General features: G+C 43.0%; 1 protein-coding gene across 1 annotated transcript in view; it reads left to right on the forward strand.

Annotated features, from left to right (window-relative positions):
- The first annotated feature begins 16,307 nt into the window (after positions 1 to 16,307).
- The window catches only part of LOC120055401 (unconventional myosin-IXb-like), an 84,033-nt gene continuing 78,644 nt past the window's right edge, over positions 16,308 to 21,696 (forward strand). Inside the window, exons 1-2 of the mRNA XM_039003265.1 lie at positions 16,308 to 16,580; positions 17,207 to 18,067. Of these exons, the coding sequence (XP_038859193.1) occupies positions 17,255 to 18,067 (813 nt within the window). The 5' untranslated portion in view covers positions 16,308 to 16,580; positions 17,207 to 17,254. The remainder of the gene's footprint in view (positions 16,581 to 17,206; positions 18,068 to 21,696) is intronic.

Raw genomic sequence — 21,696 nt, forward strand, 5'->3', positions numbered from 1 at the left:
ATAAAGCCCTCTGATAATGCCCTCTGATGCCTGATAATGTTTTCTGATGCCTGATGCTCTGATAATGTTCTCTGGTGCCTGATAATGCCCTCGATGTCTGATAATGCCCTCTGAATGTCCTCTGATGCCTGGTAATGTCTTCTGATGCCTGATAGTGCTCTCTGATGCCTGATGCTCTGATAACGCTCTCTGATGCCTGATAATGTTCTCTGGTGCACAATAATGCCCTCTAATGCCCTCTAATGCCCTCTGAATGCCCTCTGATACCTGATAATGCCCTCTGATGCCTGATCATGCTCCCTGATGCCAGATAATGCACTCTGATAACTGATAATGCACTCTGATGTCTTATAAAGCTCTCTGATAATGCCCTCTGATGCCTGATAATGCCCTTTGATTACTGATAATACTCGCTGATGCCTGATGCTCTGATAATGCTCTCTGGTGCCTGATAATGCCCTTGGATGCCTGATAATGCCCTCTGAATGTCATCTGATGCTTGATAATGTCTTCTGATGCCTGATAATGCACTCTGATGCCAGATAATGCACTCTGATGCTTGATAATGCACTCTGATGTCTGATAATGCCCTCTGATAATGCCCTCTTATGCCTGATAATGCCCCCTGATATCAGATAATGCCCTCTGATGTCTGATAATGACCTCTGATGTCTGATAATGCTCTCTGATGCCTGATAATGCCCTCTGATGCCTAATGCCTGATAATGCTCTCTCTCTCTCTCTCTCCCTCTGTCTCTCTCTGTCTCTCTGGGTCGTGCTGCAGTGGAGGAGTGACTCTTCACGTTGAAGAAAATCGAAGAAGTCTGTATCGGCAGGGTGTGTAAATTCCACACCTGTACCATCCCATCTCATGCTCTCGTCTCTTCCACTGTGAGTATTGCTACATATAAGTCCTAGAGTACTAGTCTGATGTCTTTACCAATGAATGTAGCAAATTCAGCTACAGTGTCTTCAGAAAATATTCACACCCCTTTACTTTTCCCACATTTTGTTCTGAAATGGATTCAATTGAGATCTTTTGTCACTGGCCGACAAACAATGCCCTATAATGTCAATGTGGAATTATGTATTTTCTTGTTCTGAGCTTCTCTCAGAACAGGTGTGGAATTTACACACCCTGCCGATACAGACTACTTTGATTTTCTTCAATGGGAAGAGTCACTCCTCCACCGCAACACGGCCCAGAGAGACAGAGAGAGAAAGAGGGCAAGAGAGAGAGAGAGGGAGAAAGAGAGAGAAAGAGGGCAAGAGAGAGAGAGATAGAGAGAGAGAGAGAGAGGGCAAGAGAGAGAGAGATAGAGAGAGAGGGAGAGAGAGAGAGAGAGAGAGAGAGAGAGAGAGAGAGAGAGAGAGAGAGAGAGAGAGAGAGAGAGAGAGAGAGCAAGAGAGAGAGAGAGAGAGAGAGAGAGAGAGGGAGAAAGAGAGAGGGTGAAAGAGAGAGAGGGAGAAAGAGAGAGAAAGAGGGCAAGAGAGAGAGAGAGAAAGAGAGAGAGAGAGAGAGAGAGAGAGAGAGAGAGAGAGAGAGAGAGAGAGAGAGAGAGAGAGAGAGAGAGAAAGAGGGCAAGAGAGAGAGAGAGAGAGAGAGCGAGAGAGAGAGAGAGAGAGAAAGAGGGCAAGTCTTTTCTTGTTCTGAGAGAGGCAGCAGTCTTATGTTGTTCCGAGAGAAATAGCAGTGACATAATGACAGCTAGACTCAGATAAGTGACTTCAGACATGGGTAGTACTATTTAAACTTATCCACCTCATGTTTATAATGTTAATGCCATTTTCAATGCAACTAAATGAATCAAAGCCTCAAGATTCAACATATCATGGATGTCTTAAACTATGGAGAAGTGAATACGAATTGAATAAATAGAAAACTGAAGCCAACTGAAATCAAGACATAAGCACGTCTACCCACACGGCTCATCACTCACTACTGGTATGACCACAGACACGTCAATAAGAAGAAGACTGTTTCATGCAAAATCATTACTGGCAGGTAAATTGATCTTATGCATTTACACTACTGTGTCCACATCCTTAATATATACCATTTAGAGGACACTGTCCAGAGAGACTTACGTATGGGTTGCCCCGGGAATCAAACCCACAATCTAGCCGTTGCAAGCACCACGTTCTACCAACTGAGTCAAACAGGACCACGTCTATGTGTCTTCTAGTAAAACATCCTTTCTGTGTGGTGTGAAGGATGGAGAATATCTCTCTTTTCCTCTGAAGCTCGGAGGAGAGGGTGCGATACCTTCAGCAGATACAGAACTTAACTTTTTGGTGAGCATTGAGATAAAAATGACTTGGTGGTTAAATTCAGTATCTGGAATGAAAACAATTTTCTAGAGTACCATGGTGTCCTACCTGGTAACACTCCTGAGGAGGGAAAGAAGAAGGGACGGGATGAGGACAACCTGAGATTGGACAGGACAGGAACCTGAGATTGGAGAGGACAGGAACCTGAGATTGGACAGGACAGGAACCTGAGATTGGACAGGACAGGAACCTGAGATTGGACAGGACAGGAACCTGAGATTGGACAGGACAGGAACCTGAGATTGGACAGGACAGGAACCTGAGATTGGAGAGGACAAGAACCTGAGATTGGACAGGACAGGAACCTGAGATTGGACAGGACAGGAACCTGAGAAAAGACAGGACAGGAACCTGAGATTGGAGAGGACAGGAACCTGAGATTGGACAGGACAGGCCACTTGAGATTGGACAGGACAGGAACCTGAGAAAAGACAGGACAGGAACCTGAGATTGGAGAGGACAGGAACCTGAGATTGGACAGGACAGGCCACTTGTAAAATACACAAGAATGCTTTTTAAAAGATTAAACTGCCAATTATTCCAAATATAGCACAAACACTGTTGTTCCTGGTAGAGAAACGATCACTGATAACACTGTAAAGTAATGTAATTGTGTCTGAGTCTGAAATTGAACAGTACACCAATGAGATTGGTCTGAGGTTACGTGGAGTTCAGGGCTGTCGGCTGTGTATTCCTGTTTCGACTGTGTGTGTGTGTGTGTGTGTGTGTGTGTGTGTGTGTGTGTGTGTGTGTGTGTGTGTGTGTGTGTGTGTGTGTGTGTGTGTGTGTGTGTGTGTGTGTGTGTGTGTGTGTGTGTGTGTGTGTGTGTGTGTGTGTGTATGTGTGCGTGTATGTGTGTTATAGCAGTGGTTCCCAAACTGTGGGGTGGGCCATTTCTAAATTGGGTAGTGCATCATCAGTTCCTCTTGTGATGTCAGTCATTGTAGACCTTAGAGAGATATTTATAGCTTGTCAGAAAGGTCCAGATCAACTAGCCCATGTCCGCTAACGCTTTTTAGACCATAGATATTGTTGTAATTTCTTAGTCACTCAAATATCACATGAATGCACGTTAGACATGGCAAAATGTATAGAATTGCAGGACATATACTTTTAACCTGCAAAATTATCTCCACCAACAAGAGAGGTGTGAACTGTTTGTCTCATGAAAATTACTTGTCACCATAGAAATAGATGTGGCGTGTGCGCAGGGGGCGATTGGGATGTTCCCCAATCCGGGAAGAGGGGGCCTTGAGTGAAAAAGTTAGGGAGCCCCTGTGTTATATAGTATGTGTAATTCAGGGCTGTGTACTCCGGTGTCTACTGATCTGGAATCAGTCTCTGTTGACTACTGGCTCAATTCAGCAGGAACAGAAGTGGAACCCAATAATCATCATCATCATCATCACTACCAACGCACCCACATGGTCATGGATGGTTTAAGCTAAATGTACGTTGTTAATGTAATTGGTTTTGGATGTTACTGTAATATTTCACCTTGTGGAGTGTTCCTATGAGTAATATTGATACTGTATCATGATTTCTGTAGAGGTGTATGGACTGCTGGAAACAGCCTAGTGATTTCTGTAGAGGTGCATGGACTGCTGGAAACAGTCTAGTGATTTCTGTAGAGGTGTATGGACTGCTGGAAACAGTCTAGTGATTTCTGTAGAGGTGCATGGCCTGCTGGAAACAGCCTAGTGATTTCTGTAGAGGTGTATGGACTGCTGGAAACAGTCTAGTGATTTCTGTAGAGGTGCATGGCCTGCTGGAAACAGTCTAGTGATTTCTGTAGAGGTGTATGGACTGCTGGAAACTGTCTAGTGATTTCTGTAGAGGTGCATAGCCTGCTGGAAACAGTCTAGTGATTTCTGTAGAGGTGCATGGCCTGCTGGAAACAGTCTAGTGATTTCTGTAGAGGTGCATGGCCTGCTGGAAACAGTCTAGTGATTTCTGTAGAGGTGTATGGCCTGCTGGAAACAGTCTAGTGATTTCTGTAGAGGTTCATGGCCTGCTGGAAACAGTCTAGTGATTTCTGTAAAGGTGTATGGCCTGCTGGAAACAGTCTAGTGATTTCTGTAGAGGTGTATGGCCTGCTGGAAACAGTCTAGTGATTTCTGTAGAGGTGCATGGCCTGCTGGAAACAGTCTAGTGATTTCTGTAGAGGTGCATGGCCTGCTGGAAACAGCCTAGTGATTTCTGTAGAGGTGCATGGCCTGCTGGAAACAGTCTAGTGATTTCTGTAGAGGTGCATGGCCTGCTGGAAACAGTCTAGTGATTTCTGTAGAGGTGCATGGCCTGCTGGAAACAGTCTAGTGATTTCTGTAGAGGTGCATAGCCTGCTGGAAACAGTCTAGTGATTTCTGTAGAGGTGTATGGCCTGCTGGAAACAGTCTAGTGATTTCTGTAGAGGTGTATGGCCTGCTGGAAACAGTCTAGTGATTTCTGTAGAGGTGCATGGACTGCTGGAAACAGTCTAGTGATTTCTGTAGAGGTGCATAGCCTGCTGGAAACAGTCTAGTGATTTCTGTAGACGTGTATGGCCTGCTGGAAACAGCCTAGTGATTTCTGTAGAGGTGTATGGACTGCTGGAAACAGTCTAGTGATTTCTGTAGAGGTGCATGGACTGCTGGAAACAGTCTAGTGATTTCTGTAGAGGTGCATAGCCTGCTGGAAACAGTCTAGTGATTTCTGTAGAGGTGTATGGCCTGCTGGAAACAGTCTAGTGATTTCTGTAGAGGTGTATGGCCTGCTGGAAACAGTCTAGTGATTTCTGTAGAGGTGCATGGACTGCTGGAAACAGTCTAGTGATTTCTGTAGAGGTGCATAGCCTGCTGGAAACAGTCTAGTGATTTCTGTAGAGGTGTATGGCCTGCTGGAAACAGTCTAGTGATTTCTGTAGAGGTGCATGGCCTGCTGGAAACAGCCTAGTGATTTCTGTAGAGGTGCATGGCTTCTGGAAACAGTCTAGTGATTTCTGTAGAGGTGCATGGCCTGCTGGAAACAGTCTAGTGATTTCTGTAGAGGTGCATGGCCTGCTGGAAACAGCCTAGTGATTTCTGTAGAGGTGCATGGCTTCTGGAAACAGTCTAGTGATTTCTGTAGAGGTGCATGGACTGCTGGAAACAGTCTAGTGATTTCTGTAGAGGTGCATGGCCTGCTGGAAACAGCCTAGTGATTTCTGTAGAGGTGCATGGCCTGCTGGAAACAGTCTAGTGATTTCTGTAGAGGTGTATGGCCTGCTGGAAACAGCCTAGTGATTTCTGTAGAGGTGCATGGCTTCTGGAAACAGTCTAGTGATTTCTGTAGAGGTGCATGGCCTGCTGGAAACAGTCTAGTGATTTCTGTAGAGGTGCATGGCTTCTGGAAACAGTCTAGTGATTTCTGTAGATGGGTATGGCCTGCTGGAAACAGTCTAGTGATTTCTGTAGAGGTGCATGGCCTGCTGGAAACAGCCTAGTGATTTCTGTAGAGGTGCATGGCTTCTGGAAACAGTCTAGTGATTTCTGTAGAGGTGCATGGACTGCTGGAAACAGTCTAGTGATTTCTGTAGAGGTGCATGGCCTGCTGGAAACAGCCTAGTGATTTCTGTAGAGGTGCATGGCTTCTGGAAACAGTCTAGTGATTTCTGTAGAGGTGTATGGCCTGCTGGAAACAGTCTAGTGATTTCTTTAGAGGTGCATGGCCTGCTGGAAACAGCCTAGTGATTTCTGTAGAGGTGCATGGCTTCTGGAAACAGTCTAGTGATTTCTGTAGAGGTGCATGGACTGCTGGAAACAGTCTAGTGATTTCTGTAGAGGTGCATGGACTGCTGGAAACAGCCTAGGGATTTATGTAGAGGTGCATAGCCTGCTGGAAACAGTCTAGTGATTTCTGTAGAGGTGCATGGCCTGCTGGAAACAGTCTAGTGATTTCTGTAGAGGTGCATGGCCTGCTGGAAACAGTCTAGTGATTTCTGTAGAGGTGCATAGCCTGCTGGAAACAGTCTAGTGATTTCTGTAGAGGTGCATGGCCTGCTGGAAACAGTCTAGTGATTTCTGTAGAGGTGCATAGCCTGCTGGAAACAGTCTAGTGATTTCTGTAGAGGTGCATAGCCTGCTGGAAACAGTCTAGTGATTTCTGTAGAGATGTATGGCCTGCTGGAAACAGTCTAGTGATTTCTGTAGAGGTGCATAGCCTGCTGGAAACAGTCTAGTGATTTCTGTAGAGGCGTATGGCCTGCTGGAAACTGTCTAGTGATTTCTGTAGAGGTGCATAGCCTGCTGGAAACAGTCTAGTGATTTCTGTAGAGGTGTATGGCCTGCTGGAAACAGTCTAGTGATTTCTGTAGAGGTGTATGGCCTGCTGTAAACAGTCTAGTGATTTCTGTAGAGGTGTATGGCCTGCTGGAAACAGTCTAGTGATTTCTGTAGAGGTGCATGGCCTGCTGGAAACAGTCTAGTGATTTCTGTAGAGGTGCATGGCCTGCTGGAAACAGTCTAGTGATTTCTGTAGAGGTGTATGGCCTGCTGGAAACAGTCTAGTGATTTCTGTAGAGGTGTATGGCCTGCTGGAAACAGTCTAGTGATTTCTGTAGATGTGTATGGCCTGCTGGAAACAGTCTAGTGATTTCTGTAGAGGTGTATGGCCTGCTGGAAACAGTCTAGTGATTTCTGTAGAGGTGTATGGCCTGCTGGAAACTGTCTAGTGATTTCTGTAGAGGTGTATGGCCTGCTGGAAACTGTCTAGTGATTTCTGTAGAGGTGCATGGCCTGCTGGAAACAGCCTAGTAATCATAGGAATATAGAGACAGTGTCTGCCTAAAAATACTATAGCGACCTTAACCTGACACCTAGTGACCTCATCAAGAGTTTCAGACCTGTTAAGGTATTGGCTTGACCGTTGTTGGACCCGGGTTTGAATCCCGGTGGGGTTACGCCTGAATTCGCTACACAGGTGTCAGAAGTGGGATGGTGCCCTTCAGGCCACCGTAGAGGTGTGTGGGGACTTGGTATAGAGAAGATCTCCCGACGGAATTATTATTATTTAACCTTTATTTAACCAGGCAAGTCAGTTAAGAACAAACTCTTATTTACAATGACGGCCTACACCGGCCAAAACCGGGCGACGCTGGGCCAATTGTGCGTCGCCCTATCGGACTCCCAATCACAGCCGGTTGTGATACAGCCTGGAATCAAACTAGGGTGTCTATACCCTATAGGGTGTCTGTATCCTTTAATGAACTGCAGTTTAAGGATCAAAGAGGCCCAGTCACAGTATATGTTACACCTGCAAGGAACCTGATCCATCGTACACAACACGCAGAGATGGAACTGATTGTTATTTAAAGGCTCAACTGAATGACAACGGAGACAAAATACAATATGGAATTTTATTGAATAGTTTGGGGTAGGCCTCGTCTCCGAGGAATGGTCCTCAGAGCCAGGATTGCCTTATACTGTGCAGCTGGCATGGAACCCCGCTTCGATGACGGGCCTTCAGGTTATTATGCTGGTGGGGAGGTGGAAGGTCCTTGAAAGCCTGTTGCTGCAAAACATCAAGTGAGAGACAAGGTGAGTTGACATAAATACCTTGATTTACGTCCATCGATTATAAGAAAGGAAAGTGATTGTTGCACAAGTGAGCCCATAGGTTAATCAGCAAGCATTGTGGAATTGTCTTAGTGTGCCTTGCTCATTGGCTGAAGTTAATAGGTCAATGACATTCTGCTCGCTAGCCAATGGTAAAAAGGATGAGAGACGTGATGCTATCCTGATGAGGTAACATTAACACTACCCTATAAATACCTGCTTTGCTGATTGGTTCAAATGGACTACTCCCATATTATCACGATGTTCGTCTGAGGAAGAAGGAGTCGACCAAAGTGCAGCACTTGTTCATGATGTTAATTATAACCTGAACACTGAAACAAAAAAAACAAAAGTGGAACAAAAACGAAATAGTTCTGTCAGGTACTCTCACAAAACAGAAAACAACTACCCACAAACCAACATGGAAAATGGCAACCTAAATAGGCTCTCCAATCAGAGACAACGATAAACAGCTGTCTCTGATTGGGAACCAATTCAGGCCACCATAAACCTACAATCCCCTAGACCATATCAAATCCCCGTAGATAGACAAAACCCCATAGACAAGACAAAAACCCCTAGACAATTCAAAAACTAAACAAACCACCCTTGTCACACCCTGACCTAACCAAAAAATAAAGAAAACAAATATAACTAAAGTCAGGGCGTGACACATATCAATACCTGCTATGCTTATGAGGTACCATTATAAACACTACCACGGATACTCGCTAAGCTTATGAGTTAACATAAACGCGACCACATAAATCACTAGCCAGCACTAGCCAGCTTCCACCCGGTTACTCAACACTGCACCTTAGAGGCTGCTGCCTTATATACATAGACATGGAATGTCACGTTCCTGACCTGTTTTTCTGTTGTTTTTGTATGTGTTTAGTTGGTCAGGGCGTGAGTTGGGGTGGGCATTCTATGTGTTGTGTTTCTATGTTGGGTTTAATGTGTTGCCTGATATGGTTCTCAATTAGAGGCAGGTGTTTGACGTTTCCTCTGATTGAGAACCATATTTAAGGTAGGCTGTTCTCACTGTTTGTTTGTGGGTGATTGTCTTCCGTGTCTGTCGCACCACACGGGACTGTTTCGTTTTCGTTCGTGGTTGTAGTCTGTTCCTGTTCGTGCGTTCTTCGTGTTATTATGTAAGTTCGTTTGTTCAGGTCTGTTGACTTCGTTTATTGTTTTGTAGTTTGTTCAAGTGTTCATAGTGTTTCGTCTTGTTAATAAATCATTATGTCTACATACCTCGCTGCGTGTTGGTCCAATCCATGCTCCTCCTCGTCTGAGGAGGAGAACGACTTCGACGACCGTTACATGGAATCACTAGTCAAATTAATCACTGGTCACTTGAATAATGTTTACATAATGCTTTACTCATTTCATATGTACCTACTGTATTCTATTCTACTGTAATTTAGTCAATGCCACTCTGACATTGCTTGTCGTAATATTTATATATTTCTTAATTCCATTATTTTACTTTGAGTATTGTTATGAATTGTTGGATACTACTGCACTGTTGGAGATAGTGAAATGCTTGTGTTCCTACACCCGCAATAATATCTGCTAAATATGTGTATGTGACCAATAAAATTTGAATATGATAAATATCTGCTATGCTAATGGGGTAATGTTCTAAACATTACCCTATAAATACCAGGTACACTGATGAGGTAATGTTACAGACACTACTATAAGTTGAGAGTGGCGCAGCGGTCTAAAGCACTGCATCTCAGTGCTAGAGGCATCACTACAGACCCTGGTTCGATTCCAGGCTGTATCACAACCGGCCGTGATTGGGAGTCCCAAATAAAATATCACAATTGGCCCAGTGTCGTTAGGATTTGGCCGGGGGTATGCCGTCATTGTAAATATGAAGTTGTTCTTACTAATACACACACACTTTTCTATCTTATATGAGCTGGTTTCTTTGACAAGCTCAATGCCTAGGTTGACAGAAGGATATTTTAGTGCACAAGCATTAGTAAGGTTTAACAGAAAATGGCCTCACATGCTGAATTGAAATGAAACAGATATTCATGGGAAGAGTTTGTATAAACTCACTATTTATCTACCAGAGGACCAGTGGAAGTACGCATACGGATCTTGCCGTTAAAGCTGGAATCCTTAATGGGATATTACAATAACAAATAAGTTACTGCAAACAACGGACACTGTTTTTTTCCCCCCTCTGACATCATTGCACGAATAAAAAAAACAGTAGAATATGTGCTGAGTTTTATTTTACCAAGTTGTGCGACGCTCTTCATCCTCAGCTTCATCAACAAAAACAAAAACAATAACAATGGCCGTGGGGCGGACAGTGACGCTGGTTCCCTACTGCGGATTCCATCTTTAAGGCATTATATCTCCCTTTTCCTGCCGTTGCATATAAATGAACGATAAGAATTGCTCTAAGTCTAGCCTACTAGGTCGGGTTATGTCATTCTCACTAACACAGTGATATAACCACACATCGTGTGAGTGTTCTTATAGATGTAGTCTATGATCAGTGTTTGTTTGAGGCCTAATAAAAGGCAAACGTAAGGCATGTGGTATAGTAGAAATTGTATAATAGAATTATTGTCAACTTAAAATATTGTGATATAACTATATTACAGGTTACACAGGTTTTATTTTTATCTGAAATAATATATCCTCTTAATATAATATATATAATATAATATATCCTCTTAATATATCCTCTCAATTTTCGCCTAAAATGACATACCCAAATCTAACTGCCTGTAGCTCAGGACCTGAAGCAAGGATATGCATATTCTTGATACCGTTTGAAAGGAAACACTTTGAAGTTTGTGGAAATGTGAAATGAATGTAAGAGAATATAACACATTAGACCTGGTAAAAGATAATACAAAAGAAAAAAACATTTTTTGTTGTTGTTTTTTTGTACCATCTTTGAAATGCAAGAGAAAGGCCATAATGTATTAATCTAGCACAGGTGCAATTTAGATGTTGGCCACTAGATGGTAGCAGTGTATGTGCAAAGTTTTAGACTGATCCAATAAACCATTGCATTTCTGTTAAAAATTTTGTGTCAAGACTGCCCAAATGTGCCTAATTGGTTTATTTATTTATTCATAAGTGTGCACTCTCCTCAAACAATAGCATGTTATTCTTTCACTGTAATAGCTACTGTAAATTGGACAGTGCAGTTAGATTAACAAGAATGTAAGCTTTCTGCCAGTTATCAGGTATGTCTATGTCCTGGGAAATGTTCTTCTTACTTATAACCTTATGCTAATCGCATTAGCCTAAGTTAGCTCAAACTTCCCGCGGGGGACCCACCGATTCTGTAGAGCAGGTATTCCCAAACTGGGAAGGGGTGCGCGCAATGCCGTCGGGGGTATGCCAAATAAAAATGTGATTCACATTTAAAAATTAAGAACTTTTTTTTCAAACAGTCCATTTAGTAAGGCCCACATCTATAGAGACACATACCTGCAGTACTACACCTGCACCTGTTGATGACACAAGTTGTTCTGCTTCCACGAGCACATCCAATGCAAGCGTCAGTAATTCTACATGTTGTTAGCCCAGCAAGGACACTGACAGTTGTGAATCTGATGCAGCAGAAGAGATACTAACCCCCTTACCCGGGAAAGCACCAAACAACAGACAGGGACGTTGGACCATCGAAGAGGTGTGAATGTTATGAGAACTACATTGATTTGGGCTTCACTTATATTGGGAGTAGTGCCTTTCCTCAGCCACAGTGTGTTAAATGTGCAGAAGTACTATCTCACAACTCAATGAAACCTTCACTCTTGCGCAGACATTTAGAAACAAAACATGCCAATTTGAAAAATAAGCCACAGGAGTTTTTTGAGCGACTTTCGAGTAGTAAGACATGTATAAAAGCAACAGATACCATTAATAAGAAGGGGCTAGAAGCGTCTTGTATGATGAGCTACCGAATGGCTAGGACAGGCAAGCCCCATACTATTGTGGACTTAATTCTTACTGCTGCCACGGATATGGCTGGGACAATGCTGGGGGGAAAGGCCAGAAAAACTATACAGACAATGCCTTCATCAAACAACACTGTTTCACAACGCATCAGTGACATGGCAGGAGATGTTTTGAAACAAGTGAATTCTATGCGTCACAGCTGGATGAATCAACAGACGTGGGGGCCTGGCACAGCTCCTGGTACATGTCCATTACGTTTATGGGGGGTCAATTATTAAGGAAGACATCCTCTTCTGCAAACCACTGGAAACCAGAACAACAGGAGAGGATATTTTTTAAGTACTGGACAGCTTTGTGACATCAAAAGGACTTTGGTGGTCAAGATGTGTTGGTATCTGTTGGTATCCGCCACTTGGGTACACTGCAGCATCCACCGAGACGCTCTTGCTGCCAAGGGAATGCCTGACAGCTTGAAAGACGTTTTGGACACTACAGTGAAAATGGCTAACTTTATTAAAGCCAGGCCCCTGAACTCTCTTATATTTTGTGCACTATGCAATGATATGGGCAGCGACCATGTAACGCTTTTACAACATACAGAAGTGCACTGGTTATCAAGGGGCAAAGTAGTGACACATTTTTATCAATTGAGAGACGAGCTTAAAGTTTTCTTTACTGACCATAATTTTCACTTGTCTGAACACTTGCATGATGACGAGTTTCTCACACGACTGGCCTATCTGGGTGATGTTTTTTCTCGCCTGAATGATCTGAGTCTAGGATTACAGGGACTCTCCGCAACTATATTCAATGTGCAACTATACTCCGTCTGCATTAACGAGAACAACACACAGGTCTTCCCATCATTGTATGATTTTTCTGTGTGCAAATGAACTCAAGCTTACGGACAATGTCAAATGTGTTATAGCAAAGCACCTGAGTGAGTTGGGTGTGCAATTACACAGGTATTTTCCCGAAACGGAGGACACAAACAACTGGATTCGTTATCCCTTTCATGCCCCGCCTCCAGTCCACTTACTGATATCTGAACAAGAGAGCATCATCGAAATTGCAACAAGTGGTTCTGTGAAAATTGTATTTAATCAGAAGCCACTGCCAGATTTCTGGATTGGGCTGCGCTCAGAGTATCCTGCCTTGGCAAATTGCGCTGTTAAGACACTGATGCCCTTTGCAACCACGTACCTATGTGAGAGTGGATTCTCAACCCTCACTAGCATGAAAACTAAAAACAGGCACAGACTGTGTGTGGGAAATGATTTAAGACTGAGACTCTCCAATACAGCCCAACATTGCAGAGTCAATGAGCATCCTTTCAAGCATACCCTTCTCATTAACCTGTGGTGAGTTATTCACCAATTTCGATGAACAAATAAGGTTTTATATGTAAGATGGTTAAATAAAGAGCAAAATGATTGATTATTATTATATTATTATTTGTGCCCTGGTCCTATAAGAGCTCTTTGTCACTTCCCAAGAGCCAGGTTGTGACAAAAACACACTCATTCTTCTGTTTATTAAATGTATTGTATAGTGTGTGTGTGTGGCATGCTTACAATGATGGCAAAAAACAACATTTGAGAGTGCGCTGACCCTGGTGCTAGAGGGGGTACGCAGTTGGAGGTTGAATGTTTGAAGAGGTACGGGACTATAAAAAGTTTGGGAACCACTGCTATAGAGGATAAGCAGCCTCTAAAATATATGTAAACAGACCATACATTTCGAAATGTTTGTTTTCTTGGAAAGCTGTGAGTGCTATTATATGATACAATGTCAGTACATGTTGCATTTACAACTTGTCTAAGTCCTTTCATCAACTGATTTCAGCCAATGTAGTGACTGGACTGTTTGAATGGAATGTTGGCATATTGGCAGTTAATTTGAAAAATGTATGGAATCATTCCTCTAAAACTGTCTGCCTAGCTAGCTAACAAACATACAGTCCAGATTAATTCTTCAAATTAATTATTTTACACAGTATCTTATCACAGCTCTGGCAAACCATGGTTGACCAACTCCCTGACCAAAATGGCTGACCCTTTATCCCATCATAAGAAGGTTCATGTCCATTCTAGTATTCTAATTCTATGGTCATTTTGGTTTGTTTACTGTTCTTGTTGGGTCTTCTGGTCCCCACAAGTATAGTAAAACACGTCCACACACATACACAAAATGGATCTTGTTTGTAACCATCAAGCCTAGGCCTATGAAAAGGAGACAATATGATGTCCATCTAGCCTGGAGGATCAAATGATTGTCCAAAAACAAAGCTTCAGGTGGCACTGGTTGGCTGTCAGTTTGCCTTTCACAAATTTCAAAATACAATTTGAAAAGCACCGTTTGAAAAGCACCATCATCACTACCACACCCACCACGCATAGTGCTGCAAAGATAATACTGATCTGTTAGTAGAATCTAAAAAAAAATCTCAACAGCTTTTGAGTGATTCTGAACGAACAGCACTTTTTTTCAAAGTACCTTATCTTTACCCCAAAATGGCAAAATGAAAACAGAGTTTTAGACATTTTTGAAAATGTATGAAAAATAAATAAAAAATACAGAAATACCTTATTTACAGCCAGCTTGGAGTTTGCCAAAAGGTGCCTAAAGGACTCTTAGACCATGATAAACAAGATTCTCTGGTCTGATGACACCAAGATTGAACTCTTTGGCCTGAATGCCAAGAGTCACATCTGAAGGAAACCTGGCACCACCCCAACGGTGAAGCATGGTGGTGGCAGCATCATGCTGTGGGAATGTTTTTCAGCTGCACGGACTGGGAGACTAGTCAGGATCGAGGGAAAGATGAATGGAGCAAAGTACAGAGAGACCCTTGATGAAAACTTGCTCCAGAGCTCTCAGGACCTGAATGTCCTTGAGTGGCCCAGCCAGAGCCAAGACTTAAACCTGATCAAACATCTCTGGAGACCTGAAAATAACTGTGCAGACAATTTGTTTTTTGAAGTAGCTTATCTTGATATATCGGCACGAGCATATCGGCCATCACCAGTGAGTAGCCTATGCTTTATCTTCATCATTTTGGCAAACTCCAAGAGGGCTGTCATGTGCCTTTTACTGAGGAGTGGCTTCCGTTTGGCCACTTTACCATAGGCCTGATTGGTGGAGAGCTGCAGAGATGGTTGTCCTTCTGGAAGGTTCTCCCATCTCCACAGAGGAAGTCTGGAGCTCTGTCAATGTGACAATCGAGTTCTTGGCCATCTCCCTGACCATGGCCCTTCTCCCCCGATTACTCAGTTTGGCCGGGCGGACAACTCTAGGAAGAGTCTTGGTGGTTTTAAACTTCTTCCATTTCAGAATGATGGAGACCACTGTGTTCTTGGGGATCTTCAATGCTGCAGGAATTTTTTGGTACCCTTCCCCAGATCTGTGGTTTTTGCTCTGACATGCTTTGTCAACTATGGGACCTTATATAGAGAGGTTTGTGGCTTTCCAAATCATGTCCAATCAATTGAATTGACCAAAGGTGAACTCCAATCAAGTTGTAGAAACATCTCAAGGATGATCAATGGAAACAGGATGCACCTGAGCTCAATTTCGAGTCTCATCGTAAAGGGTCTGAATACTTATGTAAATAAGGTATTTCAGTTTTTATTTGTAATACAATTGCAAACATTTCTATAAAAACCTGTTTTCTCACTTTGTCATTATGGGGTATTGTGATGTCATTATGGGGTATTGTGATGTCATTATGGGGTATTGTGATGTCATTATGGGGTATTGTGATGTCATTATGGGGTATTGTGATGTCATTATGGGGTATTGTGTGTAGATTGATAAGGATTTTTTGTTGTTATTTAATCCATTTTAGAATAAGACTAACGTAACAAAATGTGGGAAAAGGGAAGGGGTCTGAATACTTTCTGAATGCGCTGTATTGCAGCAATTACCAAGAAAAGCTAATTCCTACCGTACCCAACAAATTACAGCAATAGACTAATGACGTTAATTTTACAAAAGGCCTACTTATAACCTCTCTTAAACTAAATACAGAGAACACAGTTAAAAAGACAGATCCAACTTCATTTAGCCAACTCAAATTTCTCAACAGAATTCTATAAAACACGTTTTGCATATTTAAATAACTGGTTTAGATTAATAAATAGGTTACAATAATAACAATGATATGCAAAAACAATAAGGATAAAAACAAATGATTATGAACACGAAAATAAATACATTTCTGAAATTGCATCCTACCTTAATAGCGAGTTGCACACTAGTGCCGTTTGTGTGGTATTAAAAAAAATACTCTGCTAATGTCTTTTATCGTGTAAATGACGTAGAATTGCATGAAATGCGTTCATAGAATCAACCAATAGGTAGCTAGATCCACGCAAAAAAAACTTGGGAGTTTTCAAGTTTCGGAGTTGTCATGAAAGCCGGATAACGCCCTCGTAAGAAGACGCAACGTGCGGACAGCAGATATAGGAAGTTACAAGTCGTCAAGGACGAGAACAACTTGTCTACAAGATTTTCGATGACCATTCAAATTGCATTAAATCTCAAGTGTCGAGTTGCTGCCAACTAAATCTAAATTATTGTTGCTTTTATGTTCATATTTTACATTATTTTTTACTTTCAGTTGCGTATGTGATTTTTTAAAATTTAAATTATCAACTTGTTTTGGAATCCTGGTGGAAAAGAAGCCTTACTATAGAGCTGTAGAGCATAGAAATGACCGGACCGTAATGTCAGGTGAGGAATAACATTTGATATCACAGGTGTTGAATGTGCTTGTCTCTGGTTGACATATTATGTAGGGAATGGGCATTAGGGAAATCGTATGAAAGTTGTGAGCTCTGTGAGAATACTGAAGTTTATTGAATTGTGGACGTGAAACAGAAGCATTTGGCATTTTTTTCCTCTGTTCTGGTGTGTCCAGTTTTTTTACAGGCTGAGACAAGACTAGTACGCGCTCGCTTCTCATGGTAACTGGGTTAATTTGTAACTGGGTGTCACCTTTCCCTTTCTTTTCTCTTCTCTAGACACGTTATCCTGTTAAATCTCTGCACCTCATAAAACCCTGAATAGAGTTAGAAAATGTGTAGCATAAATATGTATATGTCAGCAGAAATAGAATAAAAAGTAATATTCACATTCCCCTTTTTATGTTATTATTTTGTGTTTTGTAAAAGCTACAATTGTAGAAAGTGTCATGTCACTTGCACTGTAATGTTTATCTCTGTCTGTCTGTCTGTCTGTGTCTTTCTCTCTTTCCCTTTTTCCCCCTCATTCGTCTCTCTCTCTCTCTCTCTCTCTCTCTCTCTCTCTCTCTTTCCCTTTTTCCCCCTCATTCGTCTCTCTTGCTCTCTCCTGCCCAGTGGTTGCATGCTGATTGGAGGAGGGCAGTGCCAGTGTCAACCAGCAGGATGAGTGTGTCTGACGGTGTGACGAGAACAACCAGCTTGGACGTAGATCAATTACAGCAACGGCAGACCATCTTCCTCCAGATCTACCCGCGTCTGCCCCAGGACACAGCTGCATGTTGTACCCTCCAGGTCAGCCCTCGGGCCACGGCCGCTACGGTTATCCAGAACGCAGGGGCCACGCTGGGCCTGGACATGACCCGGCACTACGCCCTCCTTGAGGTCAGGCAGGATGGAGGGGCTGAGAGGATGCTAGGGGACTCTGAGATGCCCGTGGAGAGGGTGTTGCTGTGGCCCCCAGGGGCCCGGAACCCGCATCCCCAGGAGGAGGGGTACTACTTCATCCTGCAAGCCCAAGGAAGTGGAGGGGATCTGGGGTCAGGGACTGGCGGTAGTGAGGTACCTTCACCGGAGGAATATGATGACCTGTGCAGCCTCTCCACCCTGACCGAGGACACTATCCTGGCCGCATTGCGCCAGCGCTTCTACAAACACAACATCTACACGTACGCCAGCGGCATCCTGGTCGCCATTAACCCCTTCAAGTTCCTACCCATCTATAACCCGAAATATGTCAAAATGTACAACAACCAGCCACTGGGAAAACTGAGCCCTCACATCTTTGCGGTGGCGGATGTGGCGTACCACACCATGCTGAAGAAGCAGGAGAACCAGTGTGTGGTGATATCAGGGGAGAGCGGATCAGGGAAAACGCAGAGCGCCAATTTCCTGATTCACTGTCTGACGGCGTTGAGCCAGAAGGGCTACAGCAGCGGGGTGGAGAGGACCATATTAGGAGCAGGGCCTGTCCTGGAGGTAAGGGGATAGAGAGGGTGGTGTGTGTGTGTGTGTGTGTGTGTGTGTGTGTGTGTGTGTGTGTGTGTGTGTGTGTGTGTGTGTGTGTGTGTGTGTGTGTGTGTGTGTGTGTGTGTGTGTGTGTGTGTGTGTGTGTAATAACCGTGTAACTGACGGTTATGGATGAAGATCGTCATGAAAATAAAATAACTGTCAAAAGCCGTTTAAATAGGCCTCGTCTACATTCATTTTTTGAACGATAAAAAAAATAATAATGTTTTTCATTGTTTTCATGTATATAATCCTTACCTAATAGCGGGAGTGTTTACTAATTGCTCACTTATACAGTGCTTAGTCTGTCTATTAAACATTCTACATCTCCTCCTCTTTCCAACTGGCCTTTGATGCAGGAGCAGTTAATTTGCGCGATGCGTGGGGGAATAGACCGCTATAGGCTACGGCACTAAAGTAAAAACTAAATCATAATAATTGTTTGATGTGTGGACTTTTTTGTTGTTGTTGCTTTAATCTCTTCGCCTCATTTCCTGTTGTGCTGCTGGTGCCTTCTGGAAAGACTGAATATTATCTCTAGTAGCCATGTTAGAGCGGTTGTCATGGTTTCTGTGTTATGTTTTTTTTACGAGGAGATAGTAAGTCTAACACACTATCTATTTTTTATAGTTTCTTAATAAAGATACACTTTATAGTTTCATAATGCTCGATGACCGCATCTATAAGGTGCTATGAATGTTAATAAAGCAGTATAAGACTTCATAATGAGAAGTGTAACTGATCTAGACTCCAGAGAAGAGACCCTGGCCAGACCTGCAGTAGTTTGAGATTATCTTTGGGTGAAAGACTTCAGATGAGAACTCAGCTGCTATGTGGTAAACCAGGCAACTCTAGAGCAGGCAGGAAGCAGAAAGCCATATACACACATGAACGAAGAGCTACTGTTTGCACCCAAAAGTGTGGCCTCAGATTTATTTATTTACAGCTGGATGTGTCAATGAAAAGCTAGACAAACACTATGACTGCGTCTCAAATGGCACCCTATTCCCTATATAGTGCACTACTTTTGACCAGAGCCCTTTGGTCCCAAAGGGCTCTGGTCAAAAGTAGTGCACTATATAGGGAATAGAGTGCCGTTTGAGACTCTGTGTTTTCTCTGTGTTTTTTATACAGCTGTCAGGGTTAGGAAGCAAAACATTCTCTGCCAAAGCTGCATTCCATCTGGTGTGGGGGAATACCTAGTGCAAAGGCCCGTGTCCTACCCCACCCCACGCCTTCCCAAGAAGCACTCTGTTCCCGCCCTTACCCAAGGTGCATTGTGATCCCTAGATTCTTTCTTTTATCTCTGTGAACAGGTCCAACAGGTTTCTCTCAGGGGGTTTTCCTGTTTCTTACCTAAACAGTCCTCTGTTTTTCCTTCTCTCTCTTTCTCATAATCTCTCCATCTGTCATTACGTGACGTTCATTCGCCGTTGGCAGTCATTGTCCGACGCTGAGGCTTGCATAGCTGCAGGAGAAGGGAAGGTCTCTGATTATTTGCGAGAGTATTTTTCAGAGTATTAATTAAGTGCCGTGAGAAGGAAAGGAAACAGGAAATAGTTGTAAATGATTAGGTTGTGTGAAGTGAATTTCCCTCCGGTTTAACTGAGAGGACAGTGTGAACAACAACATGCAGTATAACCACTGACCATACTTAGGACTGTGGCGGTCACAACATTTAGTCAGCTGGTGATTGGCAAGCAAATAACTGTCGGTGTCACGCTAATTGACCGTTAATTAACATAAACACATTTAGCATCGCCTGGCTTCCACACATAGCCTATAAGCCATTTTTAAAATGTTGAATAAATCCATGTAATATAGCCTGATAGTAGGCTACATGATGCACTTAAATAGAGAATGGAGGATGCTTTTCCCCGTGGTTTATTTTCATGCCAGCCAGGTAGGCTATACTCCTGTTGTAAATATATGTGCTCAATATTAGGAGCGATGATAAATGCATATAGTGGGCCTAGCCTATAGAAAGCTGATGGGATCCTCCTCTTTTTAAGAGGCCATCAAAACTCTGTTTTCTCCTGCAATTGCATAGCCAATAGAAATGTTGTGCAACATGAGCTCATGGTGTGACAGGGCCGTCACAATGGGCTCTCATGAAGTGTTTGATTAGATGTTCCATTACATTTGTATTGATGTCAGAGTGATTAGAGGCACAATAGAGTGCTGAGTACCAGGCAGTTGGCAAGTGTGGTAGGTTTCTAATGACCATCAGCAGCATCAGAGCTTGGAAGAAGCCTTGTTACCATGACTAAACAGTCATGTGGAATTGAACTGCCTTTGTGACTCATGACTGCCGGTGTGGCGGGTAATACGGTCACCATAACAACCCTAACCATACCTCTGTCTATATGATGTCAGTTTACCTGATGTAACCTTACAGAGATAGTTGTGCAAATCCAGGCAGATCCTTGATTTTGGTCCCCTTTGACCAAATGTCCATCATTAGCTTGATGTTTTTTAATGTTACCTTTATTTAACTAGGCAAGTCAGTTAAGAACAAATTCTTAATTTAAATGACAGCCTAGGAACACTGGGTTAACTGCCTTGTTCAGGGGCAGAACAACAGATTTTTACCTTGTCAGCTCGGGGATTTGATCTTGCAACCTTTCGGTTACTGGCCCAACACTCTAACCACTAAGCTACCTGCCACCCACTTCTCACAGTGCTCAGTAATAAAGGGGAGCCTAGCCTATATCAAGTTTTTAATTACTTCTTTACTAAAGGACACGTACGAAGCTATATCGTGTGTACTACTTCCTTTCCGCCTTCAGGAAGTCAGAAGCACACTAGGTAGTTACTACAGGAACCTCGGTACTGTTTAATGTATACAGTTGGTGCCTTTTTGTCTCTACTCTCTCTGAGTCTAATTAGCCAGTTGCATTACATTATCCATAATCACATGACACTGGATCACTGTATGCATAATGCCCACTCATTAATGAGGATGACCGTTGATTTAAACAACTGATATTAAACACTTTTACCATTTTCTCATTGCTCTACTGTCTGCACTGAGTGCAGAGTGCTGATCTAGGATCAGGTCCCCCCCCTGTCCATGTAATCTTATTCATTGTGATCTAAAAGGCTAAACAGATCCTAGAACAGCAATCCTACTCTAAGACGTTTTATGAAAACAGTACTAGATTCTCCACAGTGTTTTGGACGAACCTCTGGTGTCCTGATGGACTCCCCATGATGAGAGGTAACACTATGATGGCGGAGAACTAGACTCCCCCCTTCTCTCGATCTGAGAGCAAAAAACTACACTCTTCACATGGTTAGGAGACGTAAGGCCTCTTCTGCACTGTTCAACCAGTCGAGTAAATGTGGAGGAGGAGTGAAGATGGAGTGTCGCCTTGCTAACATCCAAAAGCTGTTTCCCCTGGAAACAGGAACATCTGGTTGTTGGACTGGGCAGAGACTGGATGTTCTGCTTTTCAAGGGAAATGGCTTTTTGATGTTAACAAGGTGACGCTTTTACGCCTGCCTGACAATTCCTGCGTACCATATATACAACAACTCTCTCTAATTACACTCCTCTCTCTCTCTCTCTCTCTCTCTCACACACGTTCACCCTGTCT

The sequence above is a fragment of the Salvelinus namaycush genome, chromosome 11 (genome assembly GCF_016432855.1).
Source record: "Salvelinus namaycush isolate Seneca chromosome 11, SaNama_1.0, whole genome shotgun sequence".
Taxonomy (NCBI): Eukaryota; Metazoa; Chordata; class Actinopteri; order Salmoniformes; family Salmonidae; genus Salvelinus; species Salvelinus namaycush.